Source organism: Myxocyprinus asiaticus, chromosome 23 (assembly GCF_019703515.2).
Source record: "Myxocyprinus asiaticus isolate MX2 ecotype Aquarium Trade chromosome 23, UBuf_Myxa_2, whole genome shotgun sequence".
In the NCBI taxonomy this organism is placed as follows: domain Eukaryota; kingdom Metazoa; phylum Chordata; class Actinopteri; order Cypriniformes; family Catostomidae; genus Myxocyprinus; species Myxocyprinus asiaticus.
In genome coordinates, this window is record NC_059366.1 from 13878234 (window position 1) to 13899157 (window position 20924).

At 36.7% G+C, this 20924-nt stretch overlaps 1 protein-coding gene across 3 annotated transcripts; it reads left to right on the top strand.

Moving 5' to 3' along the window:
- Positions 1-556: 556 nt before the first annotated feature.
- exoc3l4 (exocyst complex component 3-like 4) lies at positions 557-20813 on the top strand. Of its 3 annotated transcripts, none has more exons than XM_051650674.1 (14): positions 557-867; positions 2934-3242; positions 3555-3638; positions 4905-5120; positions 9108-9726; positions 12411-12528; positions 12797-12922; positions 13321-13421; positions 14716-14814; positions 17412-17535; positions 17884-18006; positions 18577-18729; positions 19409-19527; positions 19915-20813. In XM_051650674.1, the coding sequence occupies exons 2-14, from the start codon at positions 2948-2950 to the stop codon at positions 20129-20131; spliced, it is 2394 nt and encodes a 797-aa protein (XP_051506634.1). In that variant the 5' UTR covers positions 557-867; positions 2934-2947; the 3' UTR covers positions 20132-20813. The 3 variants fall into 3 exon arrangements, with proteins under 3 accessions (XP_051506634.1, XP_051506635.1, XP_051506633.1); XM_051650675.1 differs by having other exon boundaries at positions 557-672; XM_051650673.1 differs by lacking the exon at positions 557-867 and adding an exon at positions 1802-2556.
- Positions 20814-20924: the final 111 nt, after the last annotated feature.

A 20924-nucleotide genomic window follows, 5' to 3' on the forward strand; every position in this document is an offset into this window, starting at 1 on the left:
TAAATCTAATACCTGGCTGATGTTTAAAAGTCCATTTAGTTACACATTAATAGAAAGTTCCATAAACAGAGTTCCTATGCAGTTACAATACACAACTTTGTATTTAAAATGAAGTACACTGGTCACACTTTACAATAAGACTCTATACATAAACATTAGACAATACATTAGGTATCATGAACTAGCAATTAGGCTATTAACCTTGGTTAATGTTAATCTACATTGTGCTTTGTTGGTTCACAATACAACTAACTAAAGTTAGCATATACAACTTTTAATATAAAAATGTTTTGGTAGCTATTTGTTTAAATTAACATGTAAAAGTATTGTTCGTTCTTTTGATAACTATTGTGTTAACTAATGTTGTCCACATACACAACCTTATTGTAAAGTGTTGCCAGTGCATTTCAGGTAACACATAATGCCATGCATAGCCACCACCATCATTTATTTTTCTCTGTGGTAAGCACAATTGAATTTCCTAGTGATTATGGAAATCTGAAAGTGATTTGTAATCATTTTCTAAAAGCAAAACTCCTGAAGTCAGCGAATACAGTGATTCTCGCAAAGCTCATCTGCACTGAACTCAACTAGTTTGATGGATAAGTTAAACGCGGTTCCTGGAACATCTCATGTGCTCGTAACAATGCACCTATTCAGTGACGTGTCAAGGTGAATCCCACAAACTGCTGGAAGAGCTACACGGTTTCGTTTCGCGAGATTTACTTTTATTTAGTGGAAATTTATGGTGTGCCATGTTGCGAGGGTGAATCCTTTTGCGCGGTGTGTTTGCCACATGTCTGTTTTTCGTCAGTTTTTAAGATAATTTGCCATTGTCCTACTTTCACAAGGAACACAGGTGGTCAGGTGAGTGAGGGTGAGGGGCCGATATTCCTTTCTACAGTGCAATGTATACAAATACATACATACATAAAACTTCAAAATATCTGGTCTTTAACCGTATTTTATGACTGACTGACCTTCAAAATACCTCAACCTGTAATCCGTATCGATAAACTGGTCGAAGATAAATTTGAAAACGTGTTTTTTTAGATGTTGCCTAAATGTAAGGCGTCATTTTAACGGGAAATCCTTGGAATAATGCCCAGAGCGGTGGTACTGTACAAGGGTCGTAGCTCACATACTGCGATCGTAAGGGGCCGTTCACACCGAACGTGTCCAAAGCGCTATAAAAGAAAGACGCTGCGCCACGAATGCGCAGGTGTCTCGATTCGCATTTTATACAGTTTGAGTAATTTTTAACTTGCTACGGCGACTATAAACAGTGCAGACTTTAAATAAAAATAAAAAAATAAATAAAAAGCAGCGAGACGCCTGTCTAGCGCATCTTTACGTAGGAAAACAATTGTAAAACAGTGTGGATAGACGTAAAATACTTTCGGTGCGAACAACCCCTAAATATACCACGCTGCCTTTATGCATGTGATGCCTTCATACAAAATGCAGTAAAACAGACTCATAAATAGCCTGTTTACAATGTCAAAACTAAATCATAGTATTGAGTTTAACACAAGAAGTCAGTGTGTAACAATGGCAACAAACAGCTTGTAAGTGAGGATTGTAATAGTGCTTTGGGGTAGTTGGGAAAATGCTTGCTACTTCTTAATCTCACTGACTTTATTACTATATATTATGACGACAATTTATTTCAGCTGGAAATATTTTAGCAGTAATTACTGCCTACTGTATGTGTTTATAGCAAAAGTGGTAACCCTTTAAAATAAGGTTACATTAACTAACAACTGAACAATATTTCTACAGCATTTATTAATTTTGGTTAATGTTAATTTCAGCATATACTAACACATATATAAAAACAAAAGTTTATATGTTAAAATTAGTTACTGCACATGAACTAACAATGACGTATTTTTATCAACTAACATGAACAAAGATGAATAAATACTGTAAATAAATATATTTTTCATTGTTAGTTCATGATACCTAATGCATTAACTAATATTAACAAATGTAACCTTATTATGAAGTGCTACCACCAAAGTTATAGGGACAAAGTGGGACCTTTATTACTTCTTGAAAATAGTTCATTTCTTTACACTACAATATATTGATCAGCTCATGAGTCAAGAAGAGCCTTCAACTATATAGGCAACTTGAAATTAAATAATGTTATAAATATTCAGAAATCTGGCCACAGTTGCCCCTGACCGCACAGCCAAGATAAGATGCTGTGCAGTAGCTACGAGCTACAGTGGAAGAATCTGTCATTCTTGTTAACTTTTAACCAACACCCTTGAGATTAAACAGAAATTAGAGTAAATTCAAAGGATTTAAAACTTTAGATAACAGAATACAAATACTGGGCATCCAAAAATCACCTTTCATTTTTAGTTGCAAATTTCTTACAGAGTGAAATGATTGCACTTCCTATCCCTAGAAAGTGGAAAGGAAACTCTTCTGAGCTTTTCGTGTTCAGAAAGTTAGATCACTCACATTTGTTTGTGATTGAAGAAATGTTGTATTACTTCCAGTGTTTTTTTTTTTACTTTGTCCCTGTTCTTACACAGTTTACAGGTGAGCCTGTATTCATTTACTATGATTTTACAGTAATATGCTGTCAGTAACTATAGTATATGACTCTGTGAGATGTATAGTTGGAGAGATTTGTTGTAGAACTGAGTTTCTTTCTGTTGAATGTGTTGTTAATGTGAGTTTAGTTTTTCCGTTGTTGTGATAGTATACACTTTCTACATGATTTCACCCTGGTGAAAAACAAATTGCCATGTTGACAGTCAACAAAAAAACTCCCCAGATCATGATGTACCTGCTGACAGATTTAACAGATGCATTTTCAAGATCAGGACTAGCTGTTAATACCCGGCAAACCTTGAATTGTCATCTTGGGACAATAATTCTGCACTTCTTCAAAGCTCTTGATATATTTTCTGTAGGCTGGATCAGACTGATGCATGGCAAAATGGCAGAGAGTGAAAAAGCAGAAACAGACGGCGGTAATGAGGTCAATGACCCACCAGCTTGGGAAAAAGACGCGCTCCAAACAAAATGTCTGAAAAATGGTGGAAGACAATTGGACAGTCCTGTCAAGGAGGAGATGGTTGGACTTATGAAGTCATTCAGAGCGAGTTTGAAACTGGTCAGTGAAAAGAGCCCTCTGACCTCCAAAAACAAAAGGTCAGTGAGGACTAGCAATGACCAAAAGCAACCCTCGAACTCTCCCTTACAACCACCGCCTTCTCCAAGTAAGTGCATTATGGAACTGCAAGATTTTGTGAACAAGTGTTTTGTTTTTGACCTGCTAAAATGGCCTCCCAAGGTCAGTGTAAGAGGATAAGGTACTTCTGAAGTAAAACAATGCTGTTTTAACTTGATACGTCTGGTGGCCAAAAGCAGCATTGTACAAGATCCTAGTATCAGATCTTTTGAGATATTTAGAGATATGATAAGAACTGTCTGCCCAGAAACTGATTTCAATAAAGCCCTTTTGTGTATATTAATTATATTTTGATGAGAGATTGAAATATTCTTGCATGTTTCTCTCCTCCTCTCTTTAGGCTTCAGCACAGGATCTCCCTCACAATTTTCCCAGCAATCTTCCCCACTTCAAAATAAAAAAACTCTTACCAGAACTGTGTCAGGTAAAAGTTTCACAACACCCTCTAGAAAGACTCACTATGTACTTGATCTTATCTTAAATAATAATAAATCTAAAATGTTTAATAAACACCTGCTTTTATTGAAAGGGTAAAATTTAGAATAAAACAGATCACTGTTAATTTTCACTGTTAATCTACACTGCCTGGCCAAAAAAAAAAATCACCGTTTGGATTTAAGGCAGTGTTATGATCTGGGGTTGCTTCAATTGGTCAGGTCTAGGCTCAGCAACGTTATGCAGCAATAAAATGAAGTCAGATGACTACCTGAATGTACTGAATGACCAGGTTATCCCATAAATGGATTTTTTTCTCCCCTGACGGCACGGGCATATTCCAGGATGTCAGTGCCAAGATTCATCGGGCTCAAATTGTGAAAGAGTGGTTCAGGGAGTAAGAGGAATAATTTTCACACATGAATTGGCCACCACTCAGTGGTGGACCTGTAAGACTAGAAAGTTTTTGGTTCGACTCAAAACCATCAACTCCACCTTTAGCTGTGATTACGGCGCACATTCATCATAGCATTGTTTCGACAACCTTCAACGTCACAACATTTATTTAGCATTATATGCATTAATTTTTCGCCGAGATCTCATATTGATGACGGGAGAGTCAAACCACTCCATAAAGTCTTCTCTAGAACATCCCAAAAACTTTCAATGGGGTTAAGGTCAGGACTCTGTGGTGGCCAATTCATGTGTGAAAATGATTCCTCATGCTCCTTGAACCACTCTTTCACAGTTTGAGCCCGATGTATCTTGTCGTTGCCACCCTGGAATATGTTCGTGCCATCAGAGAATAAAAAATCCATTGATGGGATAACCTGGTCATTCAGTATATTCAGGTAGTCAGCTAACTTCATTTTATTGTCACATAACGTTGTTGAGCCTAGACCTGACCAATTGAAGCATCCCTAGATCATAACCATTATATAAATCTAAACGACGACTTTTTTTTGGCCAGACAGTGTACATTGTTATACAGAGCATTAGTGACCTTAAAACCTTTTGAGTTTTAAAAAGTAAAATATCAGCTTTCTAATTATATTATTATTATGTACAGTATGTTACAATAATCGTTTTAATGTTGACCAAGACCATTCAAGTTTAGTGCATAAAACTCAAAATATGTTTCTGGATCATGACTCAAAGTGATGGTGCATGAAACATTTGTTTAAGAAAAGGATCAGCTGAATATTACACATGACATGAATATTCCCCTCACATCAGCTGTTATTTATGTTTTCAGATTCTGCAGTTGCAATAACAGGAACATTGGTAAAGAGGGGAGCGTCCATCAGGCAGAGTTTGGGCCTGGGCTCTAAAAAATTCAAGCAGGAACCACTAGAACCCGTCACAGAGGCCATAACTTCATCTGAAGAGCAGAAACCAGAAGATGTAGATGAGGTGTTGCAGCTCAGAGAGACATATACTCTGCCAGAGATCCCTTCTATGCCATTGTCTGGTAAATAAGTTGTAGAGTATGTGTATCACAACTTTTGTGTTGTACATGGGTAGTTGAGAAATAACATGGACATGAACTTTCTTTTCAATGTCATGATTTTCAGTTAAAATGTATATGAATGTAAAGCAAAGTGTACATTTTAGGTGCTCTGACTTACAGTGTATTTGAATTCTTTCATCTTTTAAACTTTTAGCTTGCTGGCTTCACTAAATCCACAAAGGTGATTTTCACAACTTGCAGTTCAAATAAATGTTAATAAATGTTTTATTCTGAGATCATAAACAATTATGCATAACAATTATAAAAGGATTAGGGAAAATTATGTTTCAAATAGTTTTAGTCCAACATGATCACACAGGAAATCAACATGATGCTTCCGAATGTTCGTGTACCTTAAAATCGAACCCATTCAGTCAATTACTGACAACCGCTATCTCCCATCGGACATTTTTGCACCAATTCAAATGTGTTCACCTTTCCTTGTGGCACTATTGATGGTGCTTTTTGCGATTAATCTCCGAGACATGGGTTCTGGTCCTGTGGAAACCGGGAAATAACAGTTCACATAAACAGTTGTGAGCCTGATTCAGAGGTTGCATTCTTTCTCTAAAATTACATTTTAACTCCACTTGCAGTTAGGTTTAGAGTTAGGGCTGTTGATTTTATTACATAATTTATAGCTATAATAGAACTCACTTTTGGTGCCACCCTGGGTCGTGTCTAGAAGGTAACCATCAAGATTCTCACGCATGCACGTTATGTTGATGCTTTACCCACTCTCACAGGAATGCGAATTTGCGAAACTCACAAATATTAATTAAGCTATGCAAAGTAAAATTTGTTTTAAATGGTTAGTTTTGATAAATGGTCATTCTTGATTACAAATTCAAGCGCTCAAATAAATATTTAATATACATACTGTGCATAACTAATTTGATAACTTCAGCTCTAAATCTGCTACTGTCTGTCGTAGGATATTGTTAGCTCGTGGAAAAACACATCAATTGGCTCCAGCAAAAGAAACCTGACTGGTTGGTCTAGTGGTAACATTGTTGTCATATTTGTATAAGGTTGCGGGTTCAAATTCACCCTTTTATTACTTTTATTTTAATTAAACAAGATTGCATATGCATCCGCAACATAATACAGCTGATAATAGCCAATGAGCACTCATCATACCATTAAAATAACACATAGAGCCAGATCGACACATATTTAAACACACACGAACAAAATGGAAACTCCTGCTCAAGAACTGGCAATGCTACCAAACCCCCCTGCACACAATAGAGAAAGTACCATCCACCCAATTTAAAGTTATATGCGCCCTAACATGAACTTCTGTCCAAACATTACTGTACCCTAGAAACATGGGATGCAATATGAGATTTTAAAAAGAAAAAAGGCTTTTTTAAAGTTATGCATGGCATGTGTGATCATCATTGCAGGACTCTTAATAATAATAATATATAATAATAATAAAATTATTAAAAATAATAATACATTTTGTTATCATCATCTAGCAAAAAAGCTATTTGAAACGGGTAACAAAGACAGTAAGAGTAACAATGACCATAACAGCAACTAAGATTCTTTCAACTTTAACATTCTAACATTACTGCAACTGAATAGGATTAACATTGCCAGTTGTACAAACAACACAACATAAAGGACAGAACTTGATGCAGTGCTACACACAAATGCATTCATCAACTCAGTGCAACTTGATAATTTAAAAGACGTATTTAATGCTCTCCATCATTAAAGGGATAGTTCACCCAAAAATGAATATTCTCTCAAGAATATTTCAGCTCTGTAGGTCCATTCAGTGTGAGTGAATGGTGACCAGAACTTTGAATCTTCAAAAAGCACATAAAGGCAGTATAAAAGTAATCCATACAACTCCAGTGGCTTAATCTATGTCTTCAGAAGTGAAATGATACAGTAGGTGTGTGTGAAAAACAGATCAATATTTAAAGGTGAAGTGTGTCACTTTTTTTTATTGCCAAAATCCGTTCCAATATCCAAGTTTATTTTTCACTGACAAATATAAGTTAGCCATTCGTGGGTTTACCTCCTCCAAAAGTGTAAACAATGAGCCTCCCAGGCACTATCAAAACATCAATGTTTATATTTTGAGGGGCCCACTCAGCTCCGGCCATCAATTTCTATCTAAATCTATAGCGTGAGTTTAAGGTGTGGATACTTGTGGTAAACTGTTCATCCGGGAGAATATGAACATCGATGGCAGACGTATTACAGAGGAAACAAAACTTAGCTTCGCCAAAATTTGAAGACTTGCAAAAGACAAAGAGACAGAGAATGGAGGAAAACCAGACTGATCATTTACATGGTGGAGGACTTTGAGGGAATTTTTTGGGTTCAATTCTTGCCGTGTTGCTTCTCGACAGGTAAGCTACACTCTGGTAATGCCACACAAGTTAGCTCATTATTGTCGAGCTTCAAATAAATTCGTACTTTATTTTTGTAATTATGTTTGGTGCCACTAGTTGCGCAGAAATTTGCACTTCACCTTTATGTCCTTTTTTTGCTAGAAATTCTTCTCCCTGCCCAGTAGGGGGCGATATGCATTAATAATGTGAATCACCAAAAACACAAGAAGAAGAATGTGAAAGTTAAAGTGGAGATTGACTGGGCAGTGAGGAGAATTTATAGTTAAAAAGGACTTAAATATTGATCTGTTTCTCACCCACACCTATCATATCACTTCTGAAGATATGGATTAACCACTGGAGTCTTATGCATTACTTTTATGGTGACTTATGTGATTTTTGGAGCTTAAAAATTTTGGCACCCTTTCACTTGCATTGTATGGACCAAAACAGCTGAGAAATTCTTCTTAAAATCTTAATTTGAGTTCAGCAGAAGAAAAAAAGTCATACACATCTGGGATAGCATAAGGGTGAGTAAATGATGAGAATTTTCATTTTTGGGTGAACTATTCCTTTAATAAGCTGAACAGGGAGCGGTGAAAGCATCAACATAATGTGCACACGCAAAAATCACCAACCGCCACCGTGTGGACATTTCATCATAAGTTTACTTCCAGCTTCAGCCTCTGGGAGCAATGGTTAGAATTTCAGGAAAGCACAGACCGATTTAAGTAGCAGAATGTTGCCAAATTCACAGTTTGATTAATCTTGACATGTCATGTTGACTGCCTGCATATACAAATTTGTCATTGATATATTGTCATTATTATGTGAATGCCTTATTCACAGTAGCGCCATCTTTGATTTTTGACATGAATGAAAACGAGACTGTGAGGGATAGACTTAAAGTCTCTTCAAAGGTATGCACTGTATAAAGCTGTATAAAGCTCCTAGATCACATTTAATTTTCCACAACTCGTGTTATCTGTCTACTGACATTTTTTGAAAATGTTTTTTTTTTTGCAATGTTTCTTCAGCAATTCAAAACACTATAAACAACAGTACAACCCGTAGAAGAGACTGAGTCTATCCCTCACAGCTTCGTTGTCATTCCTGTTAAAATGGTGCTACTTTGAATAAGGTCTGTAGATGAATGCTGTGACAAGTAACCGGATGTTCTGTTTCTATCTTTTCATGTGTAAGCTTGTTTTAAAGAGTACTCACAATCAAAGTAATTTTTCGTGTTCCATATCTATTTATCTGTAAAGGACATCTGATATGCCGACATACTCATGCCGTAGTCGCAAGATTCTTATCAGAATCCCCTGAAATATCTTTTGATCCATGAAATTTCACATGGTAAACAGAGCGTACACTTAGGGTCTTTTTGCAAAACATCACCCCTTCATTCCTGGCAGATATCTAGACAGCAGATCTTTTCATCTTTCCTCTAAAATTGATTGCAACTTTATAGCTATTGATGCACGTGTGTTATAGCTGTAGTGCCCTGCTCCTACATTGCTAATTTACAAATTTTTATTATCTTCATTCTCTTCTCCTTTCTTCTCCCTTTGTATCGTGTTAATTGGTATAGTAATGGAGATTAACAAACTGATTGAGATGGAAGTTCTAGAGGAGGCCTATGTGAACCTACTGTCCCTGCGGTTGGAGCTTCAGCGTGAGTGTCAAGCTCTGGAGAAAGAAGACTGTCCCGTTGATCTAGTCCACAAAGAGAAAGACCTCCGCCTACTGTATGGGACACTAAGGAATAAAATGTCTAACATAGTACGCAACTCCAGTGCTCTGCCCTCTCGCAATAAAGAGTTGTTAGTGTATGTGGCCCAGATTATACTGGAGGAAGAGAAGAGACAAGGAGAGCCAGGGGGGATGCCAGGATGGAGGGAGGCATGGAGGGATGCGGTACGAGACGGGGTTAGAGATACATTGAAGAAGGTTCACCTGGACAGTCGTGAGCAGAACACTTCCTGGTTGGCGGTGCATCTGGGGCTTTTGGGTAAAACTATTGTGGAGGATCTGAAGAGAGTGAAGGCAGAACTTCTGAACTCATATCCAGCAGACTTTAAAGTGTTTGAAACCTATGTGTCCTGCCATCATGAGGCATTGGGAGAGCATTTAAAGAGACTTCTGGAACATGTGACAGAGGTGAAAGATTACTACGCTCTTCTAGAATTTATTATCCATCGCTACCCCAGGTAGGTGGCTGGCCTTTCTAAGTTTATATTTAGTTTCACTGAATATAGTAGATTAAAGGAGTAATGTAATGTATATACTGTACTAAAGCATAAAATTATCATAATATGTTATCAGAGCTTTAGGAAACATGATAAGTTGAAATACTGGCTTCTCCGAAAACAATACTACAGCCAGTATATTCTACTTTGAAATGTCCATTCCAGGCCGGAATTTCTGTTTGTGTTTTGGCCTGTGTGATCCTGCCCACTGCCCATTTCCCAATAGCATTTCACACCCCGGGTTGCCAGATTTGAAACAAGTTAGCAAGCAAACACAGTGCGCTGCAGCAATGGATGCCAGCAAACGAACTGGATCTGAGATAACAGATTCTACCCGACCTAAAAAGCCTCGGCATCCATCTAAAAAGCTCCATGATCAGAGGTGTAGTAAAACGCGGATAAATATTGGAGATGCGTTTGGAAGATGGAGACAGCTTAAAGCCCAGAGACACTTTAAAACGGATGCTGAGTCCTCAACCTGCAACCCGCCTGAACTTCGAGTCTGAGGAGGAGGGGGCGGGGGGGTACAACTCTCTCCAATATTTTGAATTTGGACTGCAGTACATATTTTAAACACTTCATGTCATTGTTACATATTGGTCCTTTAAGTCAATATCATTTAATGTTTATTATTTTTATTAAAATAAGAGTTCACCAAGGATAAAATTTGTTGCATCATTTTCTCACCTTTATGTCATCACAAACACCTATGATTTCCTTTCTTCTCTGGAACACAAAAGGAGATATTTTGAAGATTATACTCACTGCTCTAGTCCATCTAATGAAAGTGAATGGGGACGGGTGCTGCAGTATGATCACACAGGAAATCGGCACACTGTTTCCGAAAGTTCCGGTACCTTAGAATCGGTGACAGTACATTTTTGCATCGGTTTCAGAGTGTTTACCTTCCCACATGGCTTGACCAGCAACACATTGTGTCAGCAGCCACCCGGGTTCGTATCCATGTTGAAACCAGGAAGTAATCGCTATCGCCTAATCAGTAATGCACGTGATTCAGAAGTTGCACTTTTCCCTCCAATATTTCATTTTTACTCCACTAATGGTTAGGTTTAGGTTTGAGTTGGGGGGTGGAGTCCATAAAATATTCATTACTCTTCACTGTATTACATCCTGTACAGCTGAAAATAGCTGCCTTCACATCTAGCTGTTGGCAACCTCTCCTGGACATAAATGGAGCTCACATGTGCCTGTATACCCTACAACACTTACTGCTTTGGCCACTGGGGGCTGTGTTTTAAAATTCGGTCATCATGTACCGATTTTTGCTAAAGAAAAGTCGACCTACTCTTTCCAATTTCACTTTGAGATCAGGCTGGCTGTTAAGCTCCTAAATTACTAAAACAAACCATAAAAGTGGTCCATATAATGACACTGATTTCAAGCCTGACTTGACTCTTAAAACGGGAAATGCTAATAAACTGCAGTCATAGTTTTTACTAATGCTTAAAGCAATAATTCACCCAAAAATTAAAATATGATTTTTTTTCTTCTGCAGAATAATGACAGACTTTTCATATTGGAGTGAACTATTCCTTTAAGCTCAAAGTTCACAAAAAGATAAAACTGGCATTGTCATTTATACACCAATAAATACACCAAACACCAAAGTAATGCTTGCGTTGTAGTTTACTATATGTACTTGCCAGACCAGGGGATGTTATAAAGGGCTATATAAAGGGCTATAGAAATTAATTGTATGTTAAACACATAAAAGAGAATAAAGAGAAAGGGTGTTACTTTCATATCATTGTGAGTTTCAACTCATAAAGCCCAGTCAGAATTGTGTGCATCAACTGAAAGCTCTCGACAGTGCAGAGCTTCAATCATCCACTTCCCAAATTGGGAAAGGTCTTGTGGTCTCAAGAATGTGTTTTTGAGGGGCCTGGGTAGCTCAGTGGTAAAGACGCTGGCTACCACCCCTGGAGTTCGCTAGTTCGACTAGTTTAGGGTGTGCTGAGTGACTCCAGCGGGGTCTCCTAAGCAACCAAATTGGCCCGGTTGCTAGGGAGGGTAGAGTCACACGGGGTAACCTTCTCGTGATCGCTGTAATGTGGTTCGCTCTCGGTGGGGCGCGTGGTGAGTTGTGCGTGGATGCTGCGGTGGATGGCGTGAAGCCTCCACATGCACTATGTCTCCGCGGTAACGTGCTCAACAAGCTACGTGATAAGATGCGTGAATTGACGGTCTCAGACGCGGAGTCAACTGAGATTCGTCTTCTGCCACCCGGATTGAGGCGTGTCCCTATGCCACCACGAGTACTTAGTGCACATTGGGAATTGGGCATTCCAAATTAAAAAAATTAATAAATAAGAATATGTTTTTGAAAGACCCACCTACAGAATGAGCTCGCTTTACTTCAGGATGAGATACAGCTCTTTTTAATTTATGCCAGTCTCCTTCAGACCTTATACAGGAACTTATGTGTGATCCACTAGGATTCATTATGAAGAACTCAAAATAATATTCATGGGCTTTAGAATAGGGATGTTAGTCATCAGATTATATGTATAATACTTATAATATGATTATAATTATTATAATTTTATGTGTATGATTATAGTTATAACTGTAAGGGTTAGGATTTTGATTATAGCTAATACTTTATCTAATTTCTCTTTCCACAGTGATAAGATAATGGGTAGCTGTTCCCTGCAACCAGAGATGAAGGAAGATCAGAGAGCACTGCCACTGGACAAAGATTTCCTTAATCAGATAAAGAGCAAATACTGCAGTCACTTACAGGTGAGATATATATACATATGCAATCTGAGGTAGCTCTAGTAGAATATCTAGTAGAAAGTACAATATCAAAGGCAAACAACTGGGCGGCAGAATGTAGAAACGCTCCTGAATCTTAAAATTAATGCAACTTCTGTTGATGCGGTTACTTCCTGGAAATGCATAATTGTTTATGTGGCCATATTATGCTGTAAATATTCTAGATGAGAGAAACTTTAATGGAGTTTTTGAGAGTTTCTGAATGAAATATCAGTTCCTTTGCTCTAAACAGGCTGACATGAGAACATCATTTGATCGAATTATTGAGCTGGAGAATGAGGAAATGTGGAAAGAAAGAAGAAAACCGGAGACTGACGAAGGGCTTTACAGCTCACACATTGACATGGATATCTGGACGGTGAGAATAATTGCCTGATCATAATAAGGCAAATCTTCCCTCACATTAGTTTTAAAGGGAAGTCCCTTGATTTTCCTTCCTTATGGTCACACACTGCAGAGGGCCTTGCTTTACCAGTAGAGGGAAGTAAAGGTCCTTTCTGCTCATACACAGTCAGTGGCCCCAAAAAGTATTTGGACACTTAAGCCACACTTAAAAAATTATTAATGCCATTGCATTGCATTCAAAATATCAAACCAAGTTTATTTTAGAGAAAGATAGCACAAGGACACTTTTCAAGCAAAACATTTCACAAAAGAAAATGTTAAGAGATATACCGTTCATAACTAGAAAAAAAAAAAACTTTTATATATATACTTTTTGGGGTCACCATAAATGTATGTTGTTGTCTCTTCCAGAATATTAAAGGGCTTGTTCAAGGATCCGGACGGATTGATGTGAACCTTGAGCAGAAGGTTGTGCGTGCCTGTTTGGAGGAACTGAAACTATTTCCAAAACGGTTTGTAATAAAGAACTAACATGATAATTGCCAATCATTCTGTTTTCAAGAAGTTCAAGTTGCCAAATCACTTTCAGTTTTCTTTGTGTCAAATGTGCCTATTTAATGCCACATGTTTAAATGAGACACATTCCCACATTTGTTTACTCCCAACAATATAGCGGTCCAGAAATCAAGCAATCTAGATAAACCTGGATCTTAAAATGTTGTTGCTTACCTAATTTTTTTATTTTTTTATTTTTTTGTAAAACCATTAATTAAAACCAAATCAATATTTAAAGGCATAGTTCATCCAAATAAAGATAATTCTCTCATCATTTCCTCACCCTCATGCTGTCTCACACTCATATAATTCTCTTCTGCACAACACAAACAAAGATATTTTGAAGGGTGTATGAGGTGTTTTTGTCCATGGTCCAAAACTTTCAAGTGCCAAAAAGCACATAAAGTCAGCATAAAATTAATCCATATGACTACAGTGGTTTAAATCATGTCTTCTGAAGTAATACGATCGTTTTTTGGGTAAGAAACAGATACAAATGTTACTCCTTTTCCACTAAAAATCTTGACATCAGCAGTCTCCTTTGCACGCTAATGAGAGTAGCTCATTCACACTCTTCTACGCAACTGAGGCATGTGCTGTGCACAAACCAGACACAGTGTACAGGGTTTCACAGTTTTCATGCCCAGTTGGACGATTTTGAAAGTATAGATCTTAATATAATTGAGTCACGGGTTGAGTGTTTTTGGAATACTTTTAAAATGTGCTGCAGTCGCCAAAAGGTTTACAACAAACACTAGAAAATAAAAATGCAACATCTTATTGATGTATAATGATATCAGGATTGAGGACCTGGCAACTGCATGCAGCGTCAAAGCATCACCATTTGGAAGCCTGTGCTTTGTTGCAATCGGTCCGGATGTCAAGATTTATAATGAATAACGACTTAAATTTTGGTCTGTTTCTCACCCAAAACGATAGTATCACTACAGACGGCATGGATTAGACCACTCGAGTCGTATGGATCGCCTTTATGTTGCCTTTATGTCCTTTTTTAAGCTTGAAAGTTTTGGACCACATTGACTTACAATGTATGGACTAAGAAAAGCTCATACATCCTTGAACACAATCTTTGTTTGTGTTCCACAGAAGAAAGAAAGTCATACAAATTTGAGACAGCAGAAGGGTAAGTAAATAATGAGAGAATCATAATTTTGGGGTGAACTATCCCTTTCATTTTTTTGCATTAGATTGTAAATAGTATTTAATTTTTTATCTCTTTATTTCTTCAAGATTTGAGTCAGCGTTTGTTGAGTGGAGCAATGCTCTCTCTAACTCCTCTCTTTGGGCAGAGTATCACATCAGCTATATGAACAGCTTTAGTGCCCTAAAGTAAGTCATCCTGTCAGTTGTTAACTTTACACATTGCCTGAATTAGCATTGATTGTAATATTTGTTGTTGCTGTTTTCTTTACATGTGTTTGGGAGTAAAAATTATATTTAGCCACCTGTAGAAGTTTTGTTCCTCGTTATCTCATGAGGACCAATTCAGAAGGTTTGTACTCACAAAGAGTACAATTACAAACCCAGATGCACACAGACAGAGAGATTAAAATTAGGATGATTTGCAAATGTTGTGAGCATATTGAGAATTAAAGCATACCCGTTGGAGCTAACACTACAATATTCATGTAACAGCTAACAGTTCAACATAGACTTCAGTGCAGTGGTGAATTTGAATATACGTGGCTTAAGAAGCAATGTACATTCTCTAAAGACATACCTTAACACAAACATCATCACGTGATTTCAAGGAATCCAAAATAGAGCACAATAAGGCTGCTGGGAGAGGAAATGCCTGTGACTGGGGCATAGCAGTGACCTAACCACCAAGCCCAGTTCTTGCATCATGCCTATATTACTGTGTAAAGAATATTTTTCTTTTTTTCATAAAATTCAGAGATTTCACATAATTTTTTGCTCATATTTTCTTAACTACAACCCAAAACCCAGAAAGCATGACATAAAGTTGCAGTATGCTTGTGGGAGTTAAGCAAACAGAGAAGAAGAGATAAATCAGGTGTGATAACATCTAGTGAGGATTCAACTCAGCAGATGTAAAATTTGTCAAATTATTCTATGTACATCTAAATCAACATTTATGTTGTTAGATGTTGATATTTTTTGTCACTTCCTCTTACAAACTGAACGAGTCAGTTTTCTTAAAGGGATAGTTCATCCTCATGCCACCCCAGATGTGTCTTTCTTATGCAGAACACAAATTAAGGTTTTTAGAAGAATATTTCAGCTCTGTAGGTCCATTCAATGTAAGTGAATAGTGGCCAGAACTTTGAAGCTCCAAAAAGCACATAAAGGCTGCAGAAAATTAATCCGAACGACTCCAGAGTTTAAATCCATATCTTCAGAAGTGAAATGATAGGTGTGGGTCGGAAAAAGTTCAAAATTTAAGTCCATTGTTACTGTAAATCTTCACCTTTGAACAGCCCTGACCAGCAGGTGGCGATATGCACGAAGAACGCAAATCACCAAAAACAAAAGAGGAAGAATGTGAAAGTGGAGATTGATAGTAAAAACATTGTTGGGGAGTAGGTAACTACAAGTAGCGATACCACTAACTTAACTTTAAACGTAACTTTCTGTAGCTTGACAGTAGCTCAGCTGCTTCTAAAACAGTGTAGCTTTTCCAGGAGCAAACTACTTTTTCCAGCAAGCAGCTGTGTAGCGCAACCAAACTCTACATCATGTTTTGGTCAGATTATAACTAATAGCCTTCTTTATTGCGTAGAAGCCAAACTCCTACCGGCAAAACGTCTGACGAATTTGAAGCGTATTCTGACTGCTGCTCGGAATCAAGCAGTGGCTTTTCTTCTTCTTTTGTAACAGCAGATCACAAACTAAAATAGTGCATTACCGCCATCTACTGCCAGCTTATTACAGCACACTTGGATAAGAAGAGATTGTCTGATGTTGATGTAAAGCGATCAACCACGGTGTGTTTACTTTTACAAGACCTACAGGGGTATTAAATACATTTAATTTATTTAATTATTGCATTTATTAGTTACTGTATTTTCTGGAAAATAAGTTGCATTATTGTTTTCAACATCTGAAAGGTCCTGCGACCTATAGTCCGAAATGACTTTTATACATAATTTTGGGGTTATGTAACCAGCCGGTCAAACACGCTGCACAATAAAACACATTTGCTTACATACAAACAGATGAAAACAACAGTCATAGAGATTTTAGTAATGTTTTAAAATAGTCTATTCAGAATATTATTCATTTACAAAGTGCTTTATGCGACCAGTTTAAATATTCTGTCCATCATAACATTATTGTTGTAACAAGACCGCTGTTAAACGCAACTCTTCGCATGCCCATAAAATAATGTATTATCACACTTTTAGTAAAATCATTAATGTTAGTGAACAGGATAGTGTATACTGTAGCAAAGAGGATTGCAAATATCAGAAATATCCACAGATCGACAGTCGCTAATATTAATGAATGAATAGAATACAACAGGCATACTACTTTACTCACAGACTAAAAGCTGTTTATTTGTGCACAGCATAGAGTTACAACAGATGTGGCTTATTTGTCGCGTTTGTTTCATGAAACATAAACAAAATATGAAAAACTGTTATACACGATTACGCAAATACTCCTGATAAAAACAAGCCCCAATATTCTGTGATAAGATGCGTAGATGCTGATGTAATCTTGCACCCTCTGTCAGTGCGACTTATATACAGATGCGACTTTATTTCTGGAAAATACGGTAATAAATGCTATTAGAGTAAATTTTGTTATTAATATTATTGGTTTGATAGTAACATTGTAAAACAAATATTGCCTCATTAATTAGCTTCAATGTAGCTAGCTACTTTTTGATAGTAACTTGTAGTGTAGCTAACTACATTCTGTGCTGTAATGTCACTTTAATGTCAGCATTATTTCTCCAGAGAGCACATGGCTTGCTATAAGGAGAGCTGTCCAATTCAGTTTGAGCAGGTTCAAAGGGAAATCGATGGACTGACCACCCGACTGAGTCAAACTCTGATGAACCACTTCAAAACAGATGTTAAGGTGTGAGCTTCTGAAAAACACACATTTCTCAGTTTAAACACCTACACAGGCTATTCTGCTATTTGAGAGACATAACTAAGGAGTTCAAGACTCACTTTGTCATGTAGACGGTTGACATGACTGGCATGATGCCAAGTTCTTAGGAACTACTTATTTATTTAAATTCAAGGCAATAAGTATATGGCTATACTTAGAGGTACAGGGCTCTAAAAAGCAGCAGAAAATGAATCACTGATTTATAACAGTGCCATAATGCCTGTGGATATGAGAGTGCAAACTGAGATAATTGAATATGTTTATTAGTGGAGGGAATGATTAAAAAAATTAACAAGAAGCTTCTCTTTGCAGCCCTTTCTCAGGAGACAAATGACGAGAAAATGGTTTTCATTTGATGAAGACTTCACAAATCTGGTCAGCAGGACTAAGACTCTGTCTGAACAAAGCAAATACATGAGCCCAACATTTAAACAGGTGAGACTGTGATCTTTCGCAATGTGTTTTCTTATGCACACATATATCTATATATACAGTATATTGACAATTATTATTATTTTACTTAATTTTACATGAAAAATATATAGAGGAATCCTCTAAAATAGGTGCCAGATCTGGCTTGTTCTGCACAAATTATTATAAATTATTATAAAAATTATAATAAAGAATGAGTAAGCGTTTCAAAACTTTTGATCGGTAGTGTATATGTATAATAAAATAGTGTCACTCCATTTTCTCTGAATCTGAGCATAGTTGAGTCAAACCCACCTGTCACAGGACAGATCGTAGCACAAGAGACCTGATTTCAGTTATACGAAAATCAAGTTTGACAAAACCTGTAGTTACTCCATTTTGCCTTTGCAGGGCAGTATGGGGTGGGGGGTAGAATTGGATTTGAAATTGTGGGATTTTAACTACTGCACCACAGATACAATGTGCCATCTACAGTATATGTAAATTATGGCCATTTATTTAAAACACATCTTCAAGTATTCTTATGTAAAATCTCTATCTCTATTTGTCTCTCCCATGTTTATGCATCTTTAGACCTTTGTGAATGAAGCACACTTTTTTGTGGTAAAAGAATATGTATCTCAGCTGATGAAGAATAACTACTCATGCAAAAACAGGAAGAATGAGACAGCTGCCTCTAAGATCACGATGCAATGGGAGGAACTGAAGGATCTTTTTCAAGATATGGTAAAATCCACATAATGCCACTTGGAATGTCAGTGCTTTTGAATTGTGTTTGAGCATACTCAATTATGTTGTCTAAAAATCAGTGGTTCTTATCTTGGTTTAGGGCTCAGATTTTACATTAGACATCAAGTGGTGACCCAAAACAATACCACAGTTGTTTATTGTATCCATAAAAGTAAACAAAAATGGCCTTAAAATCAAACATTAAAATGCATTAATATTACCATAAACTGCATAGGCCCAACAATGTGCAAAATTATTAACATAACAGATTTGGAAAATATGTATTTTCAAAATGTCTCTTGCATTTCAATGGCATGCTCTTGGCTCTTAGCCAATATTTGACAGCACAAAACAATTTGTGCTCAGCACAAACATTTTTATCTTCACTGCAAGTAAACCGTTTTTTTTCTTTGCATAGTTTTGAGGATAAAGGCATGTCACGCAAACTCTTGGCTAGCTTTTACAAAGTGACCGATGAATTCGTGTCAGAGTACTGTAGAGTATGATTGGACACACAGCCTTTGATCTCAATAACAAAAGATATGGGAAGCTTTTTCTCATCACTTGTAAAAGCCTATTTAGTTTGTTATCCTATCTATGCATTTTGTTAGTTGCATTTATAATGTGAATTTGGTAATCAAAACAAACAAGCATATTACTGCATCATTCTCCACAGAATTCTACCTTAGATTGGCTTCATCCAGTCGGGAACCAGCTGAGCAAGATTGTTGGATGTAAAAAAACTGATGTAAAAATGTACCTACAGCCAATGGTTGAGAACTATCCAGACATCAGGTGAGGTTTGCACTACTTGCTGTGGATAAAGTTTACAATGTCCTTTCATTTAACAAACTGATTTATGTTCAGCCCCAAGTCATTTCTATAGTGCTTCAGTATTTATTACAACATTCCCAAGTATGCATGTTATGAGCTTTGTATATATTTATTAAAGAATGAACAAAAAATTTCAAAAATGCAAAATTGCTGAAACAGGTTGACCTCAAGGATTTGCTTGTATTTGACCCCATGTATGTTGCTCTTAATGCCAACAAGGTTTCCAGTGTGTTTGTTCAACTTAAAATTGTCATTGTAAAAGTTGGTAGGAAAACCTTTCAAAGTTAGTGGATATTTTATGGTTTGAAAAGTATTCATTGACATCTGTTATTGTTTCACCCATTCCAGAAAGAGCCATCTCTCCGCTGTGCTGTACTTCCGAGGAATTATCAGAGGCAGGGAAAAACATATTATACTGCAGCGGCTGACAGAGTTGAAAGAGAGCTTTGGGAATGTGGGAAATAAAGAGTATGCCCTCTTCAGTGAGATTCAAGCAGCAGTTAACACAGACTGCCTTGCTGGTACACCTTTCTCATGTCTTTCCCTCATTGTGCCAGACAGCTAATCCAAAGAAAGGCACATCATTTGATTTTAAGTGGACACGATGCTTGCACTGTAGATAATAGCGGCTGTATGCCTCGTGATATGAACAATGAGCAATACTATGTTATTATGTCTCCTTTATAATCTTGTATTATTACAAGATTATCCGGCATGCAAATTAAGCAAAATATACAAAAATATAGTTTATATAATATTAATGTGCAATTTTTTGTAATCATGTGTTGTTATTGAGGATCACACTTTAAATCTAGTGTGGTTGTATTGTAAGATGTTTTGTGAAAAAAATTCTCAGTTACTTTTTGGGCATCACTTGATGCAATAGAGGTTATAAGCAGTGGTGTAGTAGTGACTGTTGTAATTATAGTCCCACATAAACGTACAAAATGTATGTCAGGGTAGGTTTCTTGCTGGCATGGTGTACAATACACTGCTAAGAACAATGGTATGGTAACTTGATGTTAAATATGCATTTAAATTAATAGTTCTCATTAAGGCTCATTTTATTAGGCTAATATGAAAATTGTTAATACTTTATTATTACTCAAATTAATAAACTAATACATACATAATACACAATAAACTGTTAAGCATTGTATAGTTAATATGAGTTTAGTAATGTTCACGTTAACACGTTGTCTTGTATTACCATATAAAGCCTACATAAGAATTAATGCTTATTTGTTTTATTTGTGTACTATGATATGCTTTTTTGTGTATAGTGAGTGTTTTCCTACTTAGAAATATAAATTGAAATTATTTGATATCACAAGAAAAAGACACCACCGACAGCAGTA